The sequence below is a fragment of the Pararge aegeria genome, chromosome 26 (genome assembly GCF_905163445.1).
Source record: "Pararge aegeria chromosome 26, ilParAegt1.1, whole genome shotgun sequence".
Taxonomy (NCBI): Eukaryota; Metazoa; Arthropoda; class Insecta; order Lepidoptera; family Nymphalidae; genus Pararge; species Pararge aegeria.
Window position 1 is genome coordinate 7,909,626 of NC_053205.1, and position 25,394 is coordinate 7,935,019.

Below are 25,394 nucleotides of genomic sequence, written 5' to 3' on the forward strand. Positions count from 1 at the left end.
TATTTTTACTTTTATTATTAATATTGTTACAGTCCACTTTATTTTTGAATTTTGTTATATTTTTACAACATAAGATAAATTTTCAAATATGCATTGATTATGCACCGTCAGAATTTTAGCTTCTTTAAATTTATCTCCACCGAAGTGTTATTTAATTTCTATTACGCACTTGGAATAGTTAAGAGGCGCGTGTCGGGAACTCAGTCCCCGAAAGACAAATGCCGCAGGCTTAACCGCTAGGTTATCACCGCTTTTAGGTAAAAGATGTATTCAATAGGATATATTTCGGAGAGTGTGCTCAAGAACTATTTGATCTAGTTCCCTCCTCGCCTTTTTACCATCGAACCGCGAGGCACCGTAAGGATCTGCATCCCTACGTGGTCGATATACCGCGGACGCGTACGAAGCGCTTCGCATCTTCGTTTCCGATCCGCACCGCTAGGATCTGGAATGCTATTCCAGCTTCCATTTTTTGCAGTCAAGCGCTCGTCTATAAACATAAAAAAAAAAGATGGCACTACTAAATTAAATCCGCCATTTTTAAGATATTGACTTTGTTTTTATCAACTTTGGACACGCCTTTGGCTCATCTGAGTAAGTGGAAAATATCTTATTAGCTTTAAACGAGCAATTCTAGTATATATATAATTGGAATCTCGGAATCGGCTCCAACGCTTTTCAAAAAATTTAGTATACATGGGGTTTCAGGGGCGATAAATCGATCAAGCTAGGATTCATTTTTTGATTTCATTTTGAAAATATCATTTTATTTGTGTTTTCCGGTCAGCACGGGTCAGCAAGTATTTTATAAACAGAACAACACAGGGCATGCAAGTAACACATCCTGCAACTTGCCGTACTGTGTCCATCAACTTGGGACGTAGGTGATAAGCCTCATGTGTCGGTAATAACACCGGCATCGCCCTTCGCAGCATTGCAACAATGCTGCAATAAGCATAAAAAAAAAATCTCATCAACCACTCGGTTTTTATTGAATACTAGCGTACCCAGCCCGCTTCGCCGGGCTAGATATTGCTTTATTTTATTTAAACAATAAACTTACATCATTAAATTTTTAATTTAAGTCTCATAATATATTAAATAATTTATTTCTCTCCGTATTAATTCCCTTCTATTCTCTTCTCGAGCGGGTGAAGATCATTATCTACACCTATGTACACCCAACAATAGAATATCATCATTGTAAATAAAAGCTGTATTTGGCAGTTTGACAGTTCAAAAATAGGAGTGCTCCGATCGTCACCAAACTTTACAGGATTACTCGCCAGGTCAATCCGGAGACTCCCTGAAAGTTTCATTGAAATCGGTGCAGCCGTTTCGGAGCCTATACGGAACATACCCACACACTTTCTCTTTTATATATATACTAGCTGTTGCCCGCGACTTCGTCTGCGTTTGATTTTGTTATTGATATGACATTAAATTTAGTTGGAGATCTAAAAAAAATAAAGTATGTAGTGTCGCTAAGCCTAAAATGAGGGGTTTGCTGCTGTCCGCTGAGGAGTACAAAAAATAATCCTATATTACTTCTAACACTTCCAAAAATATGTGTACAAAGTTTCATGAGGATCGGTTTAGTAGTTTTTGCGTGAACACGTAACAAACAAACTTACATTGACATTTATAATATTAGTAGGGATAGGGAAGTAGGGATAGGGAAGTAGGGATAGGGATAAGATCTGGTAATCACTTTTGTCACTACATGTACGCATGACAGGCCATTATTCCTAATAATGCCTACCGAAGCTTTGTTTAAGCTGGTTCTACCCTTCCAAATCTTAATAATTGATTAAGTAATAGGCAACGCTTTGATTTATCATTGCCAATACAATCGCCATATTGTTGAGTTGTCACGCTATTTTAGAAAATGGCGACGCAATTTCTCGTAATTTAAAAATTAAAATAATTGTACCTACCTAATATAACAGAATAAAAAGGGATTCGAAATGTAACATTATTACAAATAAAAAATTGTATCAGTGAAGTTCAAACGCGTAAACAGTTATTTTAATGTTTTTAATCTAGGAGCAATGAATGTAGGAGTTTAGGTTAATTTATTTTTTTGTTTTATTGTTTCCCGCTGGAAAAGGCAAAGGAATATTACCGTACAGCCAGAGTTCAGGTTAAATTGCTAGAAATATATTTTCAAATACTTATTTGTTTCTTTTAAAAAATGATTTTGGACTAAAATTTCTGTTATGTTTGAAAAATTAAGAATTTTATTTTATGTTTTTCTCGCTCTTTTCATACCGTATTTACTGCAAGAATATATTTCGGCGATTCTTGTTAAAAAAGTAAGAAACTGCAATAGCTGTCGATCGTGCAGAAGTCGTTAGAATATGGAGCTACAAATGTTCTTGCTAATTTTGTTGATTAACTTGGGATGTGTGGTTTCTGAACTGAGTTTGAGATTTGGTAAGACATTTTTTTTAGAGTTTTCTCTCTCTCTCCTTTTGATAATGTAGCTGGGACTGACGGATATCAAAGCCCGGTCTCCCATCGTCTCTGGATTATTTTTACACAACGTTTTCGAATACTTTGAAAATCGCCGACTGTTTCAGGGATCTTTTACGTCATAAACTCCCATAACTTTTCATTCCTTTACTCAAATAACTACAAATAATAGAAAAAAAATGTGGACTTCATAGTAGCAGTATTTCAGTACAGTATTTCTCTTTAAAGTTTTTATCTCAGGGAATAGATTTTAATATCAGACTTAGCCAGTATAAAATAAACAGGTTTTTTAAAAAATCTTTTACTTGGGTAAATGTTGCAGTCATCATAACGGAAAACCATGACGCCGAGTTACCACAGGCAGTTGGCCGCGCCATGAAACTAGCCGAAGAGAACACACCAGGCATGACCATCTCCGACGACGTCATACAGCTCGATCGCGAGAATGATGAGGAGAGCTATAAAAAACGTAAGAAATTTGGAAACGAGGCAAAGGTGTTTTGGGCATGGTTGCCGGCGTAATCACGGGCACATGAGGAGGACGTGTTCTTTGCCCTGTTTTTTTTTTTATATAATAATAAATATACTACGACTAGTGGTTGCCCGTGTGGTTACAGGCGCATGAGGCTTAAAACCTATGTCTCAGGTTTATGGGCACAGGGCGGCACGTTGCAGGACGTGTTCCGTGTTGCTCGGCTTATAGTCGTTTCCACTTACCATCGAGTGGACCATATACTAGTTCCGTCAATTATATAAAATTCTCGTGTTATAGTGTTCGGGTCACATTCGTCCGCACATTGTTTATAGGCGATGATTCTCCCCGTACCAAAGCTATCAGCCATGTTTTTGAACCGCCTATTATTACTAAAAAAAAATGTTGTTCCAGTATGCTCTGCTGTGTCCAAGGGTGTCTCCATCATCGTAGACATGTCCTGGTCACCATGGGAAGCAGCTGAGGAGCTTTCCTCCTCCACCGGCATACCGCTGGTTCGCACGTTACTAGGCTCCCAGCAATTGGTAGCAGGTTTCAATAGCTATCTAGAATCCAGGAACGCGACCGATGCAGCTATATTATTGGAGAGCGAAAGTGGTAAGTTGAACTTTATTCTTAGGATTAAAGGCAAGATTAGGTACTTTGAAATGTTATTCTAAAGCGAGGCTAAACCCACCGCTTCAAACCTAGGTCCTTCGTTGCGTTCTAGTTTTCATCCTTGGATTTTGGAACCAGTGGCGTATTTAAAGATTTAGTGACCCGGCCTGTAAGATTGGCCGCGTATTAAAAAAAACGTGTGTGTATGTTACGTGTTATGTACACGCGTTAAAGGTTATACTTCTATGGAGAACAAGAACAAGATAAAATCTTTCGCCTTATTCTAACGTTTGTTGAAAAAACCACACTAACAATAGATTTATTTAGTATTTAAAACATTGAAAGTTTCATTCTAACGTATTATTTAGTTATCTCATTATTGTACTAGCAAGTTTAACTCACATTTAAACTTGAGATTTTGGAATGAGCCCGCAGACTTCAACAATTGAAAGTGTAGGTACAACGTCAAAACTTTTTTTGAAAAACTAAAATGTTGACTTTAGCTAACTTCAGTGTGTCGGTTTTTACTTTTTTCGTGACGGGAGTAATTTACTCTTATCAGTTTTCCCTAATGCGCCAAAAGAAGTATAACTTCAAAAATATTTATTGTCTTTAATATACAATTACTGCGCCCGATTCGGACTCCTTTTATGGAACTTGCGCGACACTTGCGCAGGATTTCCAGCCAGGTTATTCTTCACCTACTCAGGTCTATAAAATCTTTGACCTTCTCTGTTTTCTGAAGTCTTGTTTCTTGCTTTGTGTTCAGTCTTTAAAATCTTTGACCTCCTCTGTTTTCTGAAGTCTTGGTTCTTGCTTTGTGTTCAGTCTTTAAAATCTTTGACCTCTGTTTTCTGAAGTCTTGGTTATCGCTTTGTGCCCAGATGTTGACAGAACCCTGTACGAGTTGCTAGGGCGATCGCACGTCCGCGTTTGGGTTCACGCGGGGTTGACCCGGGACACGGCGAACGCCCTGAAGAGTATGCGGCCTGAACCCAGCTTCTTCGTCGTTGTGGGTGACACAGATTTTGTCACCGCTACATATAAACGGGTGAGATAAATTCCAGTTTCAATTCAAGTCTCAATTATCGAGTCAACAATTTAAGGAGAGCACTGTGGCATCTAGTTACCTAATACTAATTTCGAATTGCTCAATTACATACGTACATTTATCACATATTTATTTATTTATTTAAACACTTTATTTGAACACCACAAATAGAAAAAAAAAACAATAGACACAACAAAAATAAACTTAAAAAGTCGGATACAAAGGGCGGCCTTATCGCTTAGTAGCGATCTCTTCCAGACAACCTTAGGATTAGAAAGAGAGAGAAAACCAAGGGAAACCGATTGGAACGATTTACGAACAATTACACACTAATACTTATCCAGATTACACATATAAAATACTAATAATAATAAATATAAAAAAAATAATAAACTATTATATACTAAAACATACTTAAATATGAGTTAGAGTTAATCACTTTCGTCTTTATGGCTCAAGATAATGGGCTTTAACAGCATTTTTGAATATGTCTAGTGACCTTGACTGTCGTATTCTTATTGGGAGTGCATTCCACAGTTCAGTAGCTTGAACAATGAATGAATGCTTATAAAACTTAGTTTTATGACACGGCATGCTCAAAGTCAGCGTACGACAAGAACGTTAATCTGACTGCACTCAAAGAAAATTAAATTTCTCCTTTAGTAAAGAAGTCAAAGTCAAAGTCTAAAATATCTTTATTCAAGCAGGCCCATAGGTGGCACTTTTGATGCGTACATAAGAATTACACGGTAGTGAGATGATGGCGATAACCACATTCGTAAAATTAAAACTAAAGCTACGAGGGTTCCAAACGCGTCCTGGTCTAAGAAGAAGCCCACAACAAACTTAGCCGGGTGTTTTTTTTTGTTATCACCATCTCACAATGTCATTTTAAGTTATTAGAAGAGCATATATTTACAAACTAGCTTTTTTATCGATTACGTAATCCTTTATACTATAATAGGACTTTTCTATAAGCTTACGTTTAATACACAATTTGAACTTTTTAAGAGACATCTTCAAGATGTCAATTGGTAGTTTATTGTAGAATTGTATGCAATTTCCTTTAAACGAATTATGAATTTTATGTAACCTAGTAAATCTTACACTGTAAGTTTATTCTTACTTCTAATGTTTAAATTATTGCAGTCACATTTTTTTCTTAAATTTAGAAAAGTTTTTAAGAACGTACATTAAATTTTCAAATATGTACTGACTATACACTGTCATTATTTTAAAATCTTTAAATTAAGTTACAATTAATAAAGAGAACTCTCTCTTGGGTTAAATATAACACACAGTACAGAAGCGACAGAACGTACACATACTCACCAATCAAACATTTCTACTTATAAGAACGGCAAGGCTGCTTGGATTTAGGCTATGCTGTCGTCTCTCACATGATAGAAAATTTTATTATTATTATTATTAAACTCTTTATTTGTATACCACAACATTTAAAATATAACAAAAACAGAAACATCGAAAGAAGTAGTAATACAAAAGGCGGCCTTATCGCTTAATAGCGATCTCTGCCAGGCAACCTTAGAATTAGGAAAAAAAAGAAGAGGAGAATAGACTGCTGGTGGTACAAATATTAAAATACATACATGCGAATAACTACATGCTAATACATAAACTAGTGTGCACAAATAGATAAAAAGTAAATAATATAATAAATAAATAAATATAAAAATAAACTAATATATATAATAACAACACTTACATAATTAAATACTTTAACATACAATAAATGAGTAAGTATATACATACTATTAAAAGTCGTTAACAATATAATGGGCCTTAACTGCTCTTTTAAATATCCCCAGTGATTTGGATCGTCGTATGCTCAATGGAAGCGCATTCCACAATTCCACAGCTCGTACGCTAAACGAACGCTTAATTTACGTTTTACAATCTTTAAAACGAATTTTAAAGATTGTAAAACGTAAAATGATGTTATAAAAGTACGATCTGCTTGAGCAGTTGGATAGCGTTTCTTTGCGGAATTCCATAATATATTATGAAAATTCAGCTTAATTTACTAAACTCCGCGAAAAGCAGGAGAATTGGTATGGTGTAATTTATAATTTATTCAGTTTGTTTAGTTCTTATGCGAATCACTTCGTTAAGGATCTTATCCGTCAAAGAATATCCCTCAATCTTTATACTCCACACCAAACAGATTTTTGTCTCGCATGTTTCGCTCCAATATTTAAGCATATTAAGTTTAATTTATTAATTTGTTATATTCCTTAGGAATATAACAAATTAATAATTGACAATTGCTTTACTATCTTGCGGGACACGAGAGCGGCGGTATCCGCTTCCAAGCTACCTTGTCATTAAGAAATTCAGCCCAGTACCGTGGATTTTGGATCTCTCTATGTCCAGCAGTGGACGTCAATCGGTCAAGTGATTGTTATGAGTTTCTCGTCTTATCAATCATAGTCGCTAGAAACAAGCTACAAGCTAGAATAAATAGACATTACAAACCGCATCAACTAATTTTTATATTTTTCTCAGGCGGTAAAAGAGAAGTTAGTAAAACGTAACTACAGATGGAATTTAATAGTAACTGATTATGGCAACATTGACATTTCAATGATGGTGCTCCCAACTGTCATTCTCCAGACAGATCTCTCGGAATGCTGCAAACTGTTAAAGTTAAAGGAAGATTGCAGTTGCAGTATAAATGCACAGGTATTAGCTAACGTCGGGTTTTTAAGATTTAGTAGTGATGTAGTACTGATGTCGTATTAATGTAGTACTGATGTCGTAGTGATGTAGTTTTTATGTAGTTTGAATTAATATAAGTACTTTTATTACACAACGTAGAAAACAAAAATAAAAAATGCCAAAACAAAAGAAGCATATGATAGAATAACGTCGGGTTTTAAGATATAGTAGAGGTGTAGTAGTGATGTCGTACTTATGTCGTAGTGATGTAGTATGAATGAATGTACTTTTATTGTACACAACATAGAAAACAAAAATAAAAAAATGCAAAAACTAAAAAAGGATACAATTTGGTGGCCTGATCGCTACATAGCGATCTCTTCCAGGCTACCAAAGACGTATAAAGAAAACAACAGTAGTGCATGGCAGATGCATACAATAAATAAATATATTTATTTTTTATTTATTTACATATTTTTTTTAATTCGGATTATGCGAAAACTTGGCTAAATCTCTGATTAATAAATATAAATATATCCTACGGCAATACACACACATCGCCATCTAGCCCCAAAGTAAGCGTAGCTTGTGTTATGGGTACTGATGAATATTTTTTTACTAATATAATACACATAAATACTTATAATATACAGATAAACACCCAGACACTGAAAAACATTCACGTTCATCACACCAACATTTTCCAGTTGTGGGAATCGAACCCACGGCCTTGGACTCAGAAAGCAGGGTCGCTGCCCACTGCGCCACTCGGCCGTCAAATAAATGTATGTAATTAACTATATAGTCTTTGACAATAGAATTTTAATAATATTCAAACTTATAAATAAAATTGATTATGGTTTCGACCAGTGGGCCACTTTCAACCAATTGTTAACATAAAACCTGGTCACCGAACATTCTTTTACTTAACTCTAAAAAACTGCCTTATTGGTTTAGTGGATTTCGACTGAAGATAACGAGGCCCAAGAAATGCTTAGTATAGGATTTTTGAAATAGGCTGTGATTCATTAAGTTACCGAGTTTGGAAATAGGCGGTGAATCATTAAGCTATCGAGTTTGGAAATTGGCGGTGATTCATTAGCTATCGAGTTAGGAAACAGACGGTGATTCATTATTCTATCGAGTTTGGAAATTGGCAGTGAATCATTAAACTATCGAGTTTGGAAATAGGCGGTGAATCTTTAAGCTATCGAGTTTGGAAATTGGCGGTGATTCATTAGCTATCGAGTTAGGAAACAGACGGTGATTCATTATTCTATCGAGTTTAGAAATAGGCAGTGAATCATTAAACTATCGAGTTTGGAAATAGGCGGTGAATCATTAAGCTATCGAGTTTGGAAATTGGCGGTGATTCATTAGCTATCGAGTTAGGAAACAGACGGTGATTCATTATTCTATCGAGTTTAGAAATAGGCAGTGAATCATTAAACTATCGAGTTTGGAAATAGGCGGTGAATCATTAAGCTATCGAGTTTGGAAATTGGCGGTGATTCATTAGCTATCGAGTTAGGAAACAGACGGTGATTCATTATTCTATCGAGTTTAGAAATAGGCAGTGAATCATTAAACTATCGAGTTTGGAAATAGGCGGTGATTTATTAAGCTATCGAGTCTTGAAATAGTAATATCGAGTTTAATATACTACGACATTACACACATCGCCATCTAGCCCCAAAGAAAGCGTAGCTTGTGTTATGGGTACTGAGATAGCTGATGAATATTTCTATGAATAATTTATTTAATAATAATTTCCAGTAATGTTTTGATTATGATGACTAGTAATTTTTCCTGGTTTTTTTTTTTTTTTAAACGTAAAGACTAGTGCTTTCCCGCAATCACACCCGAAAATAAGTGATTATGCGTCCTAGCCTAGGAGATGCCTATTCACACTTGATTTGAAGGAACCCATATTATTGGAATCGGGGAGGAACGAAGCCGGAAGGGCATTCTAGATCCTTGCGGTGCTAATTAGGAACGAGAAAGCAAAACGGTTTTTACGAGTCGAAGGGACACCAACTACGTAACAGTGCAGATCCTTACGATGCTTTGCATATCGATGGAAGAAGGAACCAAATTAAGTTGTTCCTGAGCACACTCTCCAAAAGATCTCTTGTAGAATACCGAAAGCAGTGGCGTGCATAGAGGGTATGCAGATGATATAAAATGAAGAAAATCTCCAGTACGAGTTACAATAAACTTAAGCGTTATAAAAAGCCTAGCGTTAAGTATTTATAACTCGTCCTGGTGATTTTCTTCATTCACTAATACCTCATACATACTCCCTCTCCTTGTCTAGTTCACTACGCATCTTCTTAAACTTTTCCCGGCAAATCCGAGACGCCAATCAAGGCTATACCTCAAAGTCAGCGCTGCAGTTGTCAAATATTGCAGCATGCTGAGTATGGAGGGTAGAGGTAAGGAGGATCATCTGTGTATATGAAAAAGTGTCGTCAAAATGTATTAAATTAGGATGGCGCCACATTTGCATCAAGGTAACTCTTAAAAGAAGCGCCAAATATAAATATTGTTAGAGTAGGCTTGAAAAATAAACAAGGAAGTAAGGTTATATTAACCACAATATTTTGTACAACGTAAGTTGTTGAAATTCTCAATAATTAACTACTTTAGTCGATAATGACATTAAATTTTTTAACTCATACTTCAATTCATCTACGATTGCTACATTCATACCATACCCTGTGCATCCACCAGCGCCATTGTGGAGGATTTTTGAACTGTTATTTAGCGCATCCAACTGGACACTTTTTCAACTTTTCTCCCATAGAAGATGACTCCTTACCTCTACCCTCCATAATGCTGAGGTAGTAGCCTTTTCAGCTGAAGCACTTTCCGATAAGGCATTTAGTTTGTAATATAGTGTATAAATAGTGTTAATGTAATTAGTTTTCATTAGTTTACTTATATGTGGAAGCTGAATAAAGTTTATTATTATTAGATATTATTATTATTATTATATTTTTTTTGTATTAAATTTAAATCTCTTCTTTACGAAGGTATAATTAACAGAGCACGGGCCGGAGCCAAGTGCAAAATCGGGGGAGTCATGTTAAAAACTTTCGCACCAGGCGACATGTGTTTAATATAACTGCTTTTTGTAGGAGTGTATATGCAGACTTATGTATTAAGTGTTTTTTACCCTGCGTGAAGAGTGTGAGGATCTCTACTCCTGTGGATGAAATAATTATAGGGATAGTTTTGGAGCTATTGATTTTTTCCACTGTTTTTTTATTTCTGTGGCTAGATCTGTGTATTTTGTGATTTTATCGGTGTATGTGGTGCTTAAATTATGGGTGTTACAGATTGCAATGTCTATCAAATAAACTGATTTATTTTCTTTATCTAAAATTGTTATGTCTGGTCTGTTGTTGTATATAGTGTTATCTGTTACTATAGTTCTATCCCAGTAAACTCTGTAGCTATTATTTTCTAAGACTGATTGTGGTTGGTATTTATAATAAGGTACTTTCTCTGATATTAATTTATATTGAAAAGCTAAATTCTGATGAATTATTGCAGCCAATTAATCTATTATTATTATTATTTTTTTTTTTTTAATTATTAACAATGCTTAAGAATAAATTAAAAAACACTATTAAAAATTTATAAAAAAAAAACTTCCACCCTCCGCTTGCGGGGCTTTTGAATGCCCAAGCAACCGGTGGTCAGGGCTCCAGAGTGAGAAACCTCCTCACAATACGCGCCGTTTCAAGGACTACTGCCTTCTGTATCCGACCCTTGATCCAACAACCAAGCGAAAGCTTCTTGAGATGTTGGTCGAAGCTTTTCGCGAGAAGACCATTGACTGAAACGACTATCGGAACAACAACGGTCGACTCAAGATTCCACATGGCGGTAATCTCGTGAGCAAGGTCCACCACTTGATCTATTATTATTATTATTATTATTTTATATCAACTGCATACCCTGTGCAAACCTTCTATGCACGCCATTGACCGAAAGCCATTCAACTTTGCGACGGTGTTCCACCGAATCCAAAGCATCAAGCTGGTACTTAGCAGAGCCCATAAATGGCTGCAATACTTTGGAGATTGAAAACCGTGGTCGAAATCTGTCAAGGCAACTATTTCTTATTTCCAGAAGACGCAGTACATTATCAATAACTTGATACAACACTCTGTGGATGCTCTGACTAAAATCGACGCGGATGTTATCAAAATCGACTGCGAGAACTCATCTGGAGAAATGAATGCCACCAAGGAGAGGTTCTATCAGGTTCTAGAAGAAGACAGCGCGAATAACCAGACATTGTTCTATTGGGATGAGGAGAGGTGATTTGAATTTTGATTTTATTACTTATCTGTCATCCGCAGGTTACATATAACCTGATGTCCCGTAATGTTATACTCATTGGCCACGCATATATGGCATTTGGACAGGGACAATTTACTTCTTCTTCGTCTTTTAGTTTATGGTTTTCGTAGTGCAAAAAAAGCACAATGTACTTTGCCAGTGTCAAGTATGTTGGAAAAGGCTCGATTTAATAAGCTGCACTACTAGCCGCGTATTGATCAATTACTATAAAACGAATTAAAAAAAAAACCTTATGACTCTTAAGAAGTCCCTTAAGAAAATTCATTTATTTTAAGTACTTAGGCCTACTTTATAAGCACTTTTGAAAAGTCAAGTATGTGTGTTTGTAGTGACTCTACCACTGGCTCGAAAAGCATATTCTCCCGAGAAGAGCCGGGAAGAAACTCATATTAGTTGCTCTTTTCCAATATCAAGATTTAGAAGAGTAACAATTTTTAAATTTTATGAAGTTAATATAAAACTAAACTAATGACTGTAAAGATCATGCCCGCGTAGAATGTTTCATAGAATACTGGCTCATAGGAATACATAGGATTATCTGCGCAAAATGAGCCAGCTCTTCTGACACCGCTTTTAAACCTAGGGAACGCTTAAATCGGATGCCAAAGGATTTAGTTGATGGTCACAGAAAAAACCTTTCCCCAACTCTTAGATGATACTTGCGACGTTAGGCGCCATCTAAAGTTACGACACCGAATCGGCGGTGATGTTAAGGGTACGTAATGGTTTAAATCCATGAAAAAAATTAAAAATATGATAATACAAACACAAAATACCATACCTTGTGACAAGAACCATAGACAAGTTAGGTTAAATTGGTGAAAGGAAAATGCCTAAGATTCTGCTTTGATCAGGCGTTACTTATGCATTGCCTTGTTCGTTTGTGAAAACGGTCATTAATCATTATTGTATTTAACATACCTTATTATATTTTGGTGTATTAGATACAGTCTCTTGCTCCGATCCCGCTTCATCCTGTCCACATACAAAGCGGAGGACGGTCTTCAAAGAGCGGCGTACTGGTACGCCAATGAGGAGTACAGGCTTTTACCTGGCGTGGTGCTGGAGCCACTGAGGAACTTCTTCCGGATCGGTACTTCAGCTGTAAGTGGGTTTTTAACCAAGGACTTTACGAGTAAAACGTACCAAAAAGCATAGTACCTCCAATCGAAATTCTGCAGCTTTCTAGAACGTATATTAATGCGGAAAAAAAAAACCAGTTGAAGGGTGCATAAGTATATTCCATAGGGAATCCCTGTAGAAAAAATTGGTTGTCTGTAAAGTCTGCTTACTGACGATAGTTGAACGTGACAACGTCGTAAGAAAATACTGATGGAATGGTTGCATTTTTCAAAAGAAAATTTTAATTTTATTTGTTTGATAGATATTATCGTTGCTATAAACAATTGACACCACATTCACTTTTCACTGCACTTCATCCTTGCCGAAAACATGTTTTTTTTTTGCTTTTTCGGAAGGACACTTGCCGATAACCTCCTAAGGGGTTGCTACGGCGTCACCGGGGGAGTGGGGCGAGCGCGAAAGCTCGCCATGAGAAGAGCCCCAGGGCTCGACGACATCGGGGGGAGTATGGGAGACGTCGACCCGAGGGTGCCTCCTGCGAGGACTCGGACCTCGGCTCGGTTCGACGTTAATCTGACTGTTGGTGGACTTTTGGACTAATCATTGTTTAGTCCGAACGCCCCCGTGACCGTGGTAAGGATCCACGTCCGGATGACGTCAGAAATCGGGGCCCTCGTCTTCGCCGGCGAAGACGCTGTGAATGTTGCGTGTGTGTGTGTTGTTGGGACACGTTGTCGGTAGTTATTTTGTCGTCAGGGTCGTCAAGGACATGCTTCGGACGTCGCCGCTTTGGTTCGACGTCGGGGACGGGGGTATAAGTGGACGCCTCGACCACTAGGGGGTTGGGGTGTCGGACTGCATTTTCAAAGTAGGTCTTTGATAATGTTTTCATGTACTGGGCTATGGTGGGAAGATCGAGGTCTCGGTGGAGATCTACGTTGCGCATGTACCACGGACTGTCCGTGGTCATACGCATAAATTTGTTCTGCAGGACTTGAAAGCTCCTGTAGGAGCTGTGAGGGCGATGGGCGAATACGACGCTGGCGTATGTCATAATGGGACGTATGCACGTTTTATACAAGGTTACCTTGTGACGGAGGGATAATTTGCTTTTGCGGCAAATCATCGGATAGAGACGACCCATCACATACGCAGCCTTGTTGCGGGCCTTGCGAATGTGTGCGGTGAAGCTCATTCTATGATCGAACGTTACTCCCAGGTATTTGGCCTTGTCTTGCCAGGGTATGGGACGCCCGTAGAGGGTGACCTCTGCGGGGTTTACCGTGAAGCGGCCTCTCGGTTTGCCCGTGAAGAGCACCGCTGCGCTCTTCTCGGGGTTAACCTCGATCCTCCAGAGGCGGAACCACTTGCCCAGCAGGTGGAGCGCCTTTTGGAGTCGACTTGCAATGTTGCTCTTTTTGGGATCGGTCGCAAAGAGAGCGGTATCGTCGGCGAATTGGGCCAGTTTGACCGTCGCCGGTAGGTCGCGGGGAATGTCGCTCGTGAAGAGCGCGTATAGAAGTGGGGAGAGCGCGGAGCCCTGAGGGACTCCCGCTCGTATGGGTCTAGGGGAAGAGAGCGTACCGTCTAGACGATAGCGAAATGTGCGATCGGTGAGATACGCTCGCAGCAAACGAACGAGACTAGCTGGCACGCCCAGATGGTGCAGCTTGTACAACAAGCCGGCGTGCCAGACCCTGTCGAAGGCCTTGGCAATGTCTAAGAACACGGCCCCAGTGGGGCTCATGTGTCTGTATCGATTGAATCCTGCCAGTATGTGCTCCGTGAGGCGGTGCGCTTGGTGGACGCAAGAGTGCTTGGCTCGAAAGCCGAATTGCTCGTCGTTAAGGAGGTTTTTCTCCTCTACGACTGCCTTCAGTCTGTGTAATATTACCCTCTCATACACCTTTGCTAAGGTGTTGAGGAGGCTTATAGGGCGATAACTGGAGGGAAGGTCGCGGGGTTTGCCCGACTTGTGGATACCTATGACTGTTGCTTCCTTCCACTGGTTGGGGAAGTAGCAGTTTGCCAAGAATACATTAAAAATTACCACAAGTAGGTTGATAATTTGTCCTGGGAGTAACTTTAGGGTTTTATTGGTAATGCCGTCGGGGCCTGGGGCTTTCTTAGAGTGGAAACCCTTGATAATAGTATGAACTTCATCGCAGGTCGTCGGGGCGAGAGGTTCACCATCGGGAGGGGTCGAGAGGATTGTTGCGAGTTCGCTTTCGACTCGCAAGACGTGGGGCCTATCAATGGATACGGTGCTCGGAGAGCATTGGGATTCGAGGCAGTCAGCCATGCATTCAGCCTTATCGATATCTTCAAAGGCGGGCGGAAGGTCGGGCCGTGCTAACGGGGGGAGGGCGGGAGCGCGGGTCATTTTGAGAGCCTTCGCCAGTTTGTAGAACGCACTACGCGATGGCGAGAGCTCCCCCAAGAACCTGTCCCATTGTCCGTGTCGGAGTGCGGTAATGATAGACACTACCTTCCTCTGGGCTCTCCAGAGTTCTAACCGATTCTGTCGTGTCGGATATTTGTCATGCTCCCTATGGGCCCTATTCTTGTTTGTGATTAGCTCTCGCGCGTCCTCCGTGAGTACCATGCGGTAAAATCCGCACGGCATCTCGCGGGAGCATTCGCTCGTAGCGTCACAAACGTGGTTGGTCAGGTGCAGTGAGGCTGCCTGGGCTTGCTCTAATGTCTCTACGACGTCAGGAATTTTAGAGAGGTGCACAGAGTCCTTCGCTTCGAGTAGCCCGGAGAGCTTCTTGAAGTCGATGACTTTACGGGTCGGGAGGATCGCGGGGCCTACGGGGCCTAGCTGTAGTTTGACAGGTCTGTGATCCGAATATAGCTCGGATAGCACTTCCACAGAGTTCACCTGAAGGGTGATATTCTTGAGGAGCGCTATGTCGAGTATGTCCGGTCGGTCGATCGAACTATCCGACATCGGGAAGCGAGTCGGCGAGTCTGGGGCAACTACGATAAAGTTGTGGTCGGGTCGTCTGACAAGTATGTTAAGTTGTCGTCCGTGCGCGTTAGTGGAGCGGGACCAGTCGGTGTGCTTAGCGTTGAAGTCGCCAGCCAAAATGACAGAGTCACCTAAGGAGAGGAGAGCGAGTAAGTCACTCTCTAAAAAGGTTTTGTTCGGTGAGAGATAAACGGATGCTAGTATGATCGACGGATGGCCGGTCATACCCACCTGACATACGGAGGCTTCCATGTTGGTAAGCTGTGGAGGATCGAGAGGAGTGCAGTGAAGAGCCCTTCTGTAATAGATCGCGGTACCACCCAACCGGTTGGTGGTCCGATCATTTCTAATTAAGTTATAATTTCCAACTTTGGGATCGCTTCTACTAGGTTTTAAGAAGGTCTCTTGCACTAGGAAGATATCGATTTGTTGTGCACATATAAATTCACGGATTTGATGCATTTGATCGATAATGCCGTTTGCATTAAAGAAGCTGACTGCCAGGGAGTGTGGTTTTACCCTACCTTTATATGTACTACCCATTAACGGATTGCTTTTTGGATAGTCCCGATGGTTGTTAGGAGGCTAGAGTGCTCACGCATAGCCTGGTTGAGGGAGACCTTTGCCTTTGCAAAGAATACTTTTACCTCGTTCATGTCAACCGCAGACACGAGGTACTGGATGAAGTCCAGGGGGTCCATATCCGGAGATAGGTGCATGGGCGAGGGCGCTGAGGCCGGGTGGGCCGCTGCCGGTGCGGTGGCCTGAGGGGCTACCGGCACCGGTGCGGGGGCGGGGGCGGAGGCGCTAGGCGCTCCGTTAAGGGGCTTGGCCCATGCGCTGGTAGCGGGTACCGGCGCTGGGACGAAGCGTTGGGCGGGCTGTGCTGCGGGTCTCCGAGCCGGCGGCGGACCCCTGCGCCGTGTAAACTGCGGCGCCTTTGGGCATCCGCGATAATTCGCGGGGTGCCCTTGGGTGTAGCAGAGTACACAGCTCGGTGGTTCGTCGACGGTCGGGTCCCGTCGGGAGCAATCGGCGGTGCCGTGGTCGCCCAGGCACTTGACGCACCTAGGGCGGGCGAAACAATTCCTTGCGGAATGGCCGTACAGTTGGCATCGGTGGCACTGGCCGACCTTGCCTCTGTTATGGGGCTTCTCGATAGTGAGTCCTGAAAGGTGGCACACTTTTTCGAGATTGTAAATCTCTTTACCTTCGGGGGAAAGTTCTAATAAAACGAGAACCATCTCGTAGACATATTTCGTCCTGGTATTGTACATCCTATGTACCTCCAGGACAGGTAGATTTTGCGACAAAAGGTCGGCTTTTATTACCTCGGAGCTAATCTCCTTCGGTAATCCTTTAATGACGACGCGGAGAATGCGTTCGTCTCTTAGGGCGTAGGTATGAAAACCTATATTATGCTCTCTGAGCATTGAAGTTAGCCGACGGTGGTCGTCGGAGGATAGGCACTGTACTCTAATGCCTATAGCGGTGGATCGGGCACCGGTGAAGCCGATGCCGTTCGCTTCAAGAAGCGGGATGATTTTCATCCATGCGAGCTTGTCGCGGATGAAGAGAGGTGGGATTCTATCCCTGGGTTGGGGTTGCTCCTCCATAGGGGAGTCTTCGGGCTCGTCTTCGTCCGCAGGGGAAGCCTGGGACGCTGCGCAAGGCGCTGCGCGGGGCGCTTGGGACTGGGTCTTAGTTGGGCGGTCCGTTACCACTTTCTTTGGCGGGTTCGCCTTGGATTTGGAAGCCTTAAGCTTCCGCTTTTTAGCACCGACGACGGTGAAGCCGTCGTCGGTCTCGGATGATGCCGGGGAGGTAGTTTCTTCGATCGCTATCGCAGGGATAGCGACCGGGTCGTCGGTAATCGGCTCTGCGGGAGCCGGAGATTGCGGGCTGTCCGTGAACACTCTAGGCCTAACAGTCCTAAAGCGGTTTAGGTAACCCGCGTTATTCTCCTGGAGGTCCTTTAAGAGGGCCTCCAGATTAAGGTCGGAGTCGGCGAGGGCCATGGCGGCCCCCGGGGTAGCGGTTGACCTCCCTGCCATGCAGGGAGGTGTGTGCCTAAAAAAAGGGTGTGGCCCTATGGGGCCTCGCCTTTAGGTGACGAGGGTGTTAAACTACGCTAATAATAACACGTGTACTTACAGGAATCCTAGACCCTAGAACTACACTGCACTACCACAACGCAGAATCGGACACTGATTTCCACTGACACTTTCACCTCGAGCAATCGGTTGCGAGACAGACATCCGTACGGGACGGATGCGCGAGTCGGAATCCGCCGAAAACATGTAAATGTATTATTGTATAGAAGCTGTCCACGCGGACGCATCGGTCACTCAAGTAGGAGAGAGACAGATGTTGAACGCGGAGGCCGACTGTGCCTCTTTGTCGCTCGTTCCGCGCACTCGCTTGCACTTCAAGCCTTGAATGGAACGCCTCAGAGCGGGGTAACGCCGCATACGTCATGTTTTTTCGTGCGTGCAGCCGGCTCCATCGAATTATAAGACGTTGTCACGTCAATAATAAATCAAAGTAATTCCGACTCGCGCACGCGCAGATGTCTGTCTCGCAACCGATTGCTCGAGGTGAAAGTGTCAGTGGAAATCAGTGTCCGATTCTGCGTTGTTGTAGTGCAGTGTAGTTCTAGGGTCTAGGATTCCTGTAAGTACACGTGTTATTATTAGCGTAGTTTAACACCCTCGTCACCTAAAGGCGAGGCCCCATAGGGCCACACCCTTTTTTTAGGCACACACCTCCCTGCATGGCAGGGAGGTCAACCGCTACCCCGGGGGCCGCCATGGCCCTCGCCGACTCCGACCTTAATCTGGAGGCCCTCTTAAAGGACCTCCAGGAGAATAACGCGGGTTACCTAAACCGCTTTAGGACTGTTAGGCCTAGAGTGTTCACGGACAGCCCGCAATCTCCGGCTCCCGCAGAGCCGATTACCGACGACCCGGTCGCTATCCCTGCGATAGCGATCGAAGAAACTACCTCCCCGGCATCATCCGAGACCGACGACGGCTTCACCGTCGTCGGTGCTAAAAAGCGGAAGCTTAAGGCTTCCAAATCCAAGGCGAACCCGCCAAAGAAAGTGGTAACGGACCGCCCAACTAAGACCCAGTCCCAAGCGCCCCGCGCAGCGCCTCGCGCAGCGTCCCAGGCTTCCCCTGCGGACGAAGACGAGCCCGAAGACTCCCCTATGGAGGAGCAACCCCAACCCAGGGATAGAATCCCACCTCTCTTCATCCGCGACAAGCTCGCATGGATGAAAATCATCCCGCTTCTTGAAGCGAACGGCATCGGCTTCACCGGTGCCCGATCCACCGCTATAGGCATTAGAGTACAGTGCCTATCCTCCGACGACCACCGTCGGCTAACTTCAATGCTCAGAGAGCATAATATAGGTTTTCATACCTACGCCCTAAGAGACGAACGCATTCTCCGCGTCGTCATTAAAGGATTACCGAAGGAGATTAGCTCCGAGGTAATAAAAGCCGACCTTTTGTCGCAAAATCTACCTGTCCTGGAGGTACATAGGATGTACAATACCAGGACGAAATATGTCTACGAGATGGTTCTCGTTTTATTAGAACTTTCCCCCGAAGGTAAAGAGATTTACAATCTCGAAAAAGTGTGCCACCTTTCAGGACTCACTATCGAGAAGCCCCATAACAGAGGCAAGGTCGGCCAGTGCCACCGATGCCAACTGTACGGCCATTCCGCAAGGAATTGTTTCGCCCGCCCTAGGTGCGTCAAGTGCCTGGGCGACCACGGCACCGCCGATTGCTCCCGACGGGACCCGACCGTCGACGAACCACCGAGCTGTGTACTCTGCTACACCCAAGGGCACCCCGCGAATTATCGCGGATGCCCAAAGGCGCCGCAGTTTACACGGCGCAGGGGTCCGCCGCCGGCTCGGAGACCCGCAGCTCAGCCCGCCCAACGCTTCGTCCCAGCGCCGGTACCCGCTACCAGCGCATGGGCCAAGCCTCTTAACGGAGCGCCTAGCGCCTCCGCCCCCGCCCCCGCACCGGTGCCGGTAGCCCCTCAGGCCACCGCACCGGCAGCGGCCCACCCGGCCTCAGCGCCCTCGCCCATGCACCTATCTCCGGATATGGACCCCCTGGACTTCATCCAGTACCTCGTGTCTGCGGTTGACATGAACGAGGTAAAAGTATTCTTTGCAAAGGCAAAGGTCTCCCTCAACCAGGCTATGCGTGAGCACTCTAGCCTCCTAACAACCATCGGGACTATCCAAAAAGCAATCCGTTAATGGGTAGTACATATAAAGGTAGGGTAAAACCACACTCCCTGGCAGTCAGCTTCTTTAATGCAAACGGCATTATCGATCAAATGCATCAAATCCGTGAATTTATATGTGCACAACAAATCGATATCTTCCTAGTGCAAGAGACCTTCTTAAAACCTAGTAGAAGCGATCCCAAAGTTGGAAATTATAACTTAATTAGAAATGATCGGACCACCAACCGGTTGGGTGGTACCGCGATCTATTACAGAAGGGCTCTTCACTGCACTCCTCTCGATCCTCCACAGCTTACCAACATGGAAGCCTCCGTATGTCAGGTGGGTATGACCGGCCATCCGTCGATCATACTAGCATCCGTTTATCTCTCACCGAACAAAACCTTTTTAGAGAGTGACTTACTCGCTCTCCTCTCCTTAGGTGACTCTGTCATTTTGGCTGGCGACTTCAACGCTAAGCACACCGACTGGTCCCGCTCCACTAACGCGCACGGACGACAACTTAACATACTTGTCAGACGACCCGACCTCAACTTTATCGTAGTTGCCCCAGACTCGCCGACTCGCTTCCCGATGTCGGATAGTTCGATCGACCGACCGGACATACTCGACATAGCGCTCCTCAAGAATATCACCCTTCAGGTGAACTCTGTGGAAGTGCTATCCGAGCTATATTCGGATCACAGACCTGTCAAACTACAGCTAGGCCCCGTAGGCCCCGCGATCCTCCCGACCCGTAAAGTCATCGACTTCAAGAAGCTCTCCGGGCTACTCGAAGCGAAGGACTCTGTGCACCTCTCTAAAATTCCTGACGTCGTAGAGACATTAGAGCAAGCCCAGGCAGCCTCACTGCACCTGACCAACCACGTTTGTGACGCTACGAGCGAATGCTCCCGCGAGATGCCGTGCGGATTTTACCGCATGGTACTCACGGAGGACGCGCGAGAGCTAATCACAAACAAGAATAGGGCCCATAGGGAGCATGACAAATATCCGACACGACAGAATCGGTTAGAACTCTGGAGAGCCCAGAGGAAGGTAGTGTCTATCATTACCGCACTCCGACACGGACAATGGGACAGGTTCTTGGGGGAGCTCTCGCCATCGCGTAGTGCGTTCTACAAACTGGCGAAGGCTCTCAAAATGACCCGCGCTCCCGCCCTCCCACCGTTAGCACGCCCCGACCTTCCGCCCGCCTTTGAAGATATCGATAAGGCTGAATGCATGGCTGACTGCCTCGAATCCCAATGCTCTCCGAGCACCGTATCCATTGATAGGCCCCACGTCTTGCGAGTCGAAAGCGAACTCGCAACAATCCTCTCGACCCCTCCCGATGGTGAACCTCTCGCCCCGACGACCTGCGATGAAGTTCATACTATTATCAAGGGTTTCCACTCTAAGAAAGCCCCAGGCCCCGACGGCATTACCAATAAAACCCTAAAGTTACTCCCAGGACAAATTATCAACCTACTTGTGGTAATTTTTAATGTATTCTTGGCAAACTGCTACTTCCCCAACCAGTGGAAGGAAGCAACAGTCATAGGTATCCACAAGTCGGGCAAACCCCGCGACCTTCCCTCCAGTTATCGCCCTATAAGCCTCCTCAACACCTTAGCAAAGGTGTATGAGAGGGTAATATTACACAGACTGAAGGCAGTCGTAGAGGAGAAAAACCTCCTTAACGACGAGCAATTCGGCTTTCGAGCCAAGCACTCTTGCGTCCACCAAGCGCACCGCCTCACGGAGCACATACTGGCAGGATTCAATCGATACAGACACATGAGCCCCACTGGGGCCGTGTTCTTAGACATTGCCAAGGCCTTCGACAGGGTCTGGCACGCCGGCTTGTTGTACAAGCTGCACCATCTGGGCGTGCCAGCTAGTCTCGTTCGTTTGCTGCGAGCGTATCTCACCGATCGCACATTTCGCTATCGTCTAGACGGTACGCTCTCTTCCCCTAGACCCATACGAGCGGGAGTCCCTCAGGGCTCCGCGCTCTCCCCACTTCTATACGCGCTCTTCACGAGCGACATTCCCCGCGACCTACCGGCGACGGTCAAACTGGCCCAATTCGCCGACGATACCGCTCTCTTTGCGACCGATCCCAAAAAGAGCAACATTGCAAGTCGACTCCAAAAGGCGCTCCACCTGCTGGGCAAGTGGTTCCGCCTCTGGAGGATCGAGGTTAACCCCGAGAAGAGCGCAGCGGTGCTCTTCACAGGCAAACCGAGAGGCCGCTTCACGGTAAACCCCGCAGAGGTCACCCTCTACGGGCGTCCCATACCCTGGCAAGACAAGGCCAAATACCTGGGAGTAACGTTCGATCATAGAATGAGCTTCACCGCACACATTCGCAAGGCCCGCAACAAGGCTGCGTATGTGATGGGTCGTCTCTATCCGATGATTTGCCGCAAAAGCAAATTATCCCTCCGTCACAAGGTAACCTTGTATAAAACGTGCATACGTCCCATTATGACATACGCCAGCGTCGTATTCGCCCATCGCCCTCACAGCTCCTACAGGAGCTTTCAAGTCCTGCAGAACAAATTTATGCGTATGACCACGGACAGTCCGTGGTACATGCGCAACGTAGATCTCCACCGAGACCTCGATCTTCCCACCATAGCCCAGTACATGAAAACATTATCAAAGACCTACTTTGAAAATGCAGTCCGACACCCCAACCCCCTAGTGGTCGAGGCGTCCACTTATACCCCCGTCCCCGACGTCGAACCAAAGCGGCGACGTCCGAAGCATGTCCTTGACGACCCTGACGACAAAATAACTACCGACAACGTGTCCCAACAACACACACACACGCAACATTCACAGCGTCTTCGCCGGCGAAGACGAGGGCCCCGATTTCTGACGTCATCCGGACGTGGATCCTTACCACGGTCACGGGGGCGTTCGGACTAAACAATGATTAGTCCAAAAGTCCACCAACAGTCAGATTAACGTCGAACCGAGCCGAGGTCCGAGTCCTCGCAGGAGGCACCCTCGGGTCGACGTCTCCCATACTCCCCCCGATGTCGTCGAGCCCTGGGGCTCTTCTCATGGCGAGCTTTCGCGCTCGCCCCACTCCCCCGGTGACGCCGTAGCAACCCCTTAGGAGGTTATCGGCAAGTGTCCTTCCGAAAAAGCAAAAAAAAAAAAGTAATAAATCAAAAGAAGCATATTTATTTTTCCGTACAAACTAATTCAAAACATTCTATGTGTTTACTTGGTACATTTAATGTTTTCTAGGCCGTCCCGTGGACTATGGTGAAGTATGACCCGGGTACGGGCGAACCGATGATGACAGAAGACGGCCAGCCGGTATACGAGGGATACTGTATCGATCTCATCGATAAAATTGCAGAGGTTCGTAATTTACTTACGTGTTATTGGGCAAATTAAACTTTAAAATCTATAACCGCTTCTGTTAGAAATATTGGTTTAGGCTCACATTATTGAAATACAGTGCACATATTTAGAAGTTATTTATTTACTTTCAACGTATTAGTTTGGCCATCCAAAGGGGCAATGCTGCCAGCATCTTAGGAACTGTGCCTCGCTGCGGTGGTTTCGAGGACGTTTTAGGTTTTATTTAGTTTTTAAATAGTTTATTTTAGGTTATATTTATAATTTTATTTCAAACTGTTCTAAATAAATTTACTTTGTACCTCGAGATTTATTTTAGTTCTTCTTTCTTCTTTGTCGTAACACTCTTGCCAGAGTTGTCATCACGGTGGGACATTGTTTGTGGCAGTTGTTACTCGCCTCACGATCATAGTCATATAAGTTGAGAAGCAGAATAAAGGCGACGGATCGAGGTGGTGAATAAAGATGTTAAATAAAGGCGCTAATAAGTTGCTAAATATTTGATGATGAATAAAGTCGCTGAACAAAGGTAGGTCTGGTACACTCATGGGACCTTCCACTGAAGATTCATCTGTCTCGGTTTTCACTGATCGGTCCATCGCATGGGTGCGTCCGCGCGCTCTAGTGCCTTCTACCTTGCCCTGCACAATAGGCGTTCCATCGAGTTGTTGTCAAAAGTTCGGAGAGTGTCCGAAGAAGTGTCCGAAGAGTTTTAATATGCGGATATGCACTAATGTTGAGAGACGTTGCTTGATGTCGAGTTCTCGGATAATGGAAATATTGGTGCGAAATTCGTTCCATGACACTCCAAGCATACGTTTCTAACACCACATCTCTAAAGCATCATCATCGGTGACCTAGCCAATAAAAAACTTAAGAGTTGGAACATCGTCGCAAGATTGCCTGCCTTTCGGTATTCTATAGGAGAGTCGGAGCTCGGAGAGTGTGCTCAAGAAATATTTGATCTAGTTCCTCTTTATAGACAATTACTTCTTCCCATAATTAGGTGTAAGAGTACAGAATCACCTTTTAACCTTCTACCAACTATCCTCTTAAGTTCACTATCCTCGTTTTTCCCACCATCACCGGTTAATTCCCCTTTCCCCCCCCTTATTCTTCCCCCTGACATTGACATTTATATCTTATTCATCATCATAATATCAACCCATTACTGGCCCAGTACAGGGCACGGGTCTCCTCCCACAATGAGAAGGGGTTAAGGCCGTAGCCCACCACGCTGACCCAGTGCGGATTGGTGGACTCCACACACGTTTGAGAACATGATAGAGAACTCTCAGGCATGCAGGTTTCCTCACGATGTTTTCCTTCACCGTTGGAGCAAGTGATATTTCAATTGGTTAAAACGCACATAGCTTAGACAAGTAATAGGTGCGTGCCTGGACTCGAACTCGGCCTCCCGAAAGTCAAGTCGAAGTCCTACCCACTTGGCTATAACCGCTTCCACTTTCCGCTGGAGGTAAAATTATATTACCGCCAGTGAAAATATATTTTATTTTTATTTTATTTTTTTATTTTATTTATTAAGGCCCAAACAGTATACTTAATACTTAAAATTAGTACAAAGAAAATAACACATACACCAATTAAGTAGCCGCTAATAAATCTAACGAAATACATTAAAATTGACAGCAAACTTATAACATAATTATGAAACTTTAGAATATGTATAAAACACATATTATTGACAGATAATATAAATAAGGGAATACCCTTATTAACAATATCCTTCCAATCCAAGTGGATATGTGAAAACATAAGTAGAACTTTTACGTAGAACAATTATTAGAAGTTAGAATTTAGAATAAAGATGTGTTTTTAACTGAGCAAGAGTAAGATTAAATAAATAAATATACTACGACAATACACACATCGCCATCTAGCCCCAAAGTAAGCGTAGCTTGTGTTATGGGTACTGAGACAGCTGATGAATACTTTTTCTATGAATATAATACACATAAATACTTATAATATACAGATAAACACCCAGACACTGAAAAACATTCATGTTC

At 43.6% G+C, this 25,394-nt stretch overlaps 1 protein-coding gene across 1 annotated transcript in view; it reads left to right on the top strand.

Annotated features, from left to right (window-relative positions):
* The first annotated feature begins 2,357 nt into the window (after positions 1-2,357).
* The window catches only part of LOC120635212 (glutamate receptor 3), a 38,940-nt gene continuing 15,903 nt past the window's right edge, over positions 2,358-25,394 (top strand). Inside the window, exons 1-8 of the mRNA XM_039906152.1 lie at positions 2,358-2,436; positions 2,798-2,944; positions 3,362-3,565; positions 4,450-4,616; positions 7,143-7,319; positions 11,436-11,626; positions 12,614-12,773; positions 23,248-23,364. Of these exons, the coding sequence (XP_039762086.1) occupies positions 2,361-2,436; positions 2,798-2,944; positions 3,362-3,565; positions 4,450-4,616; positions 7,143-7,319; positions 11,436-11,626; positions 12,614-12,773; positions 23,248-23,364 (1,239 nt within the window). The 5' untranslated portion in view covers positions 2,358-2,360. The remainder of the gene's footprint in view (positions 2,437-2,797; positions 2,945-3,361; positions 3,566-4,449; positions 4,617-7,142; positions 7,320-11,435; positions 11,627-12,613; positions 12,774-23,247; positions 23,365-25,394) is intronic.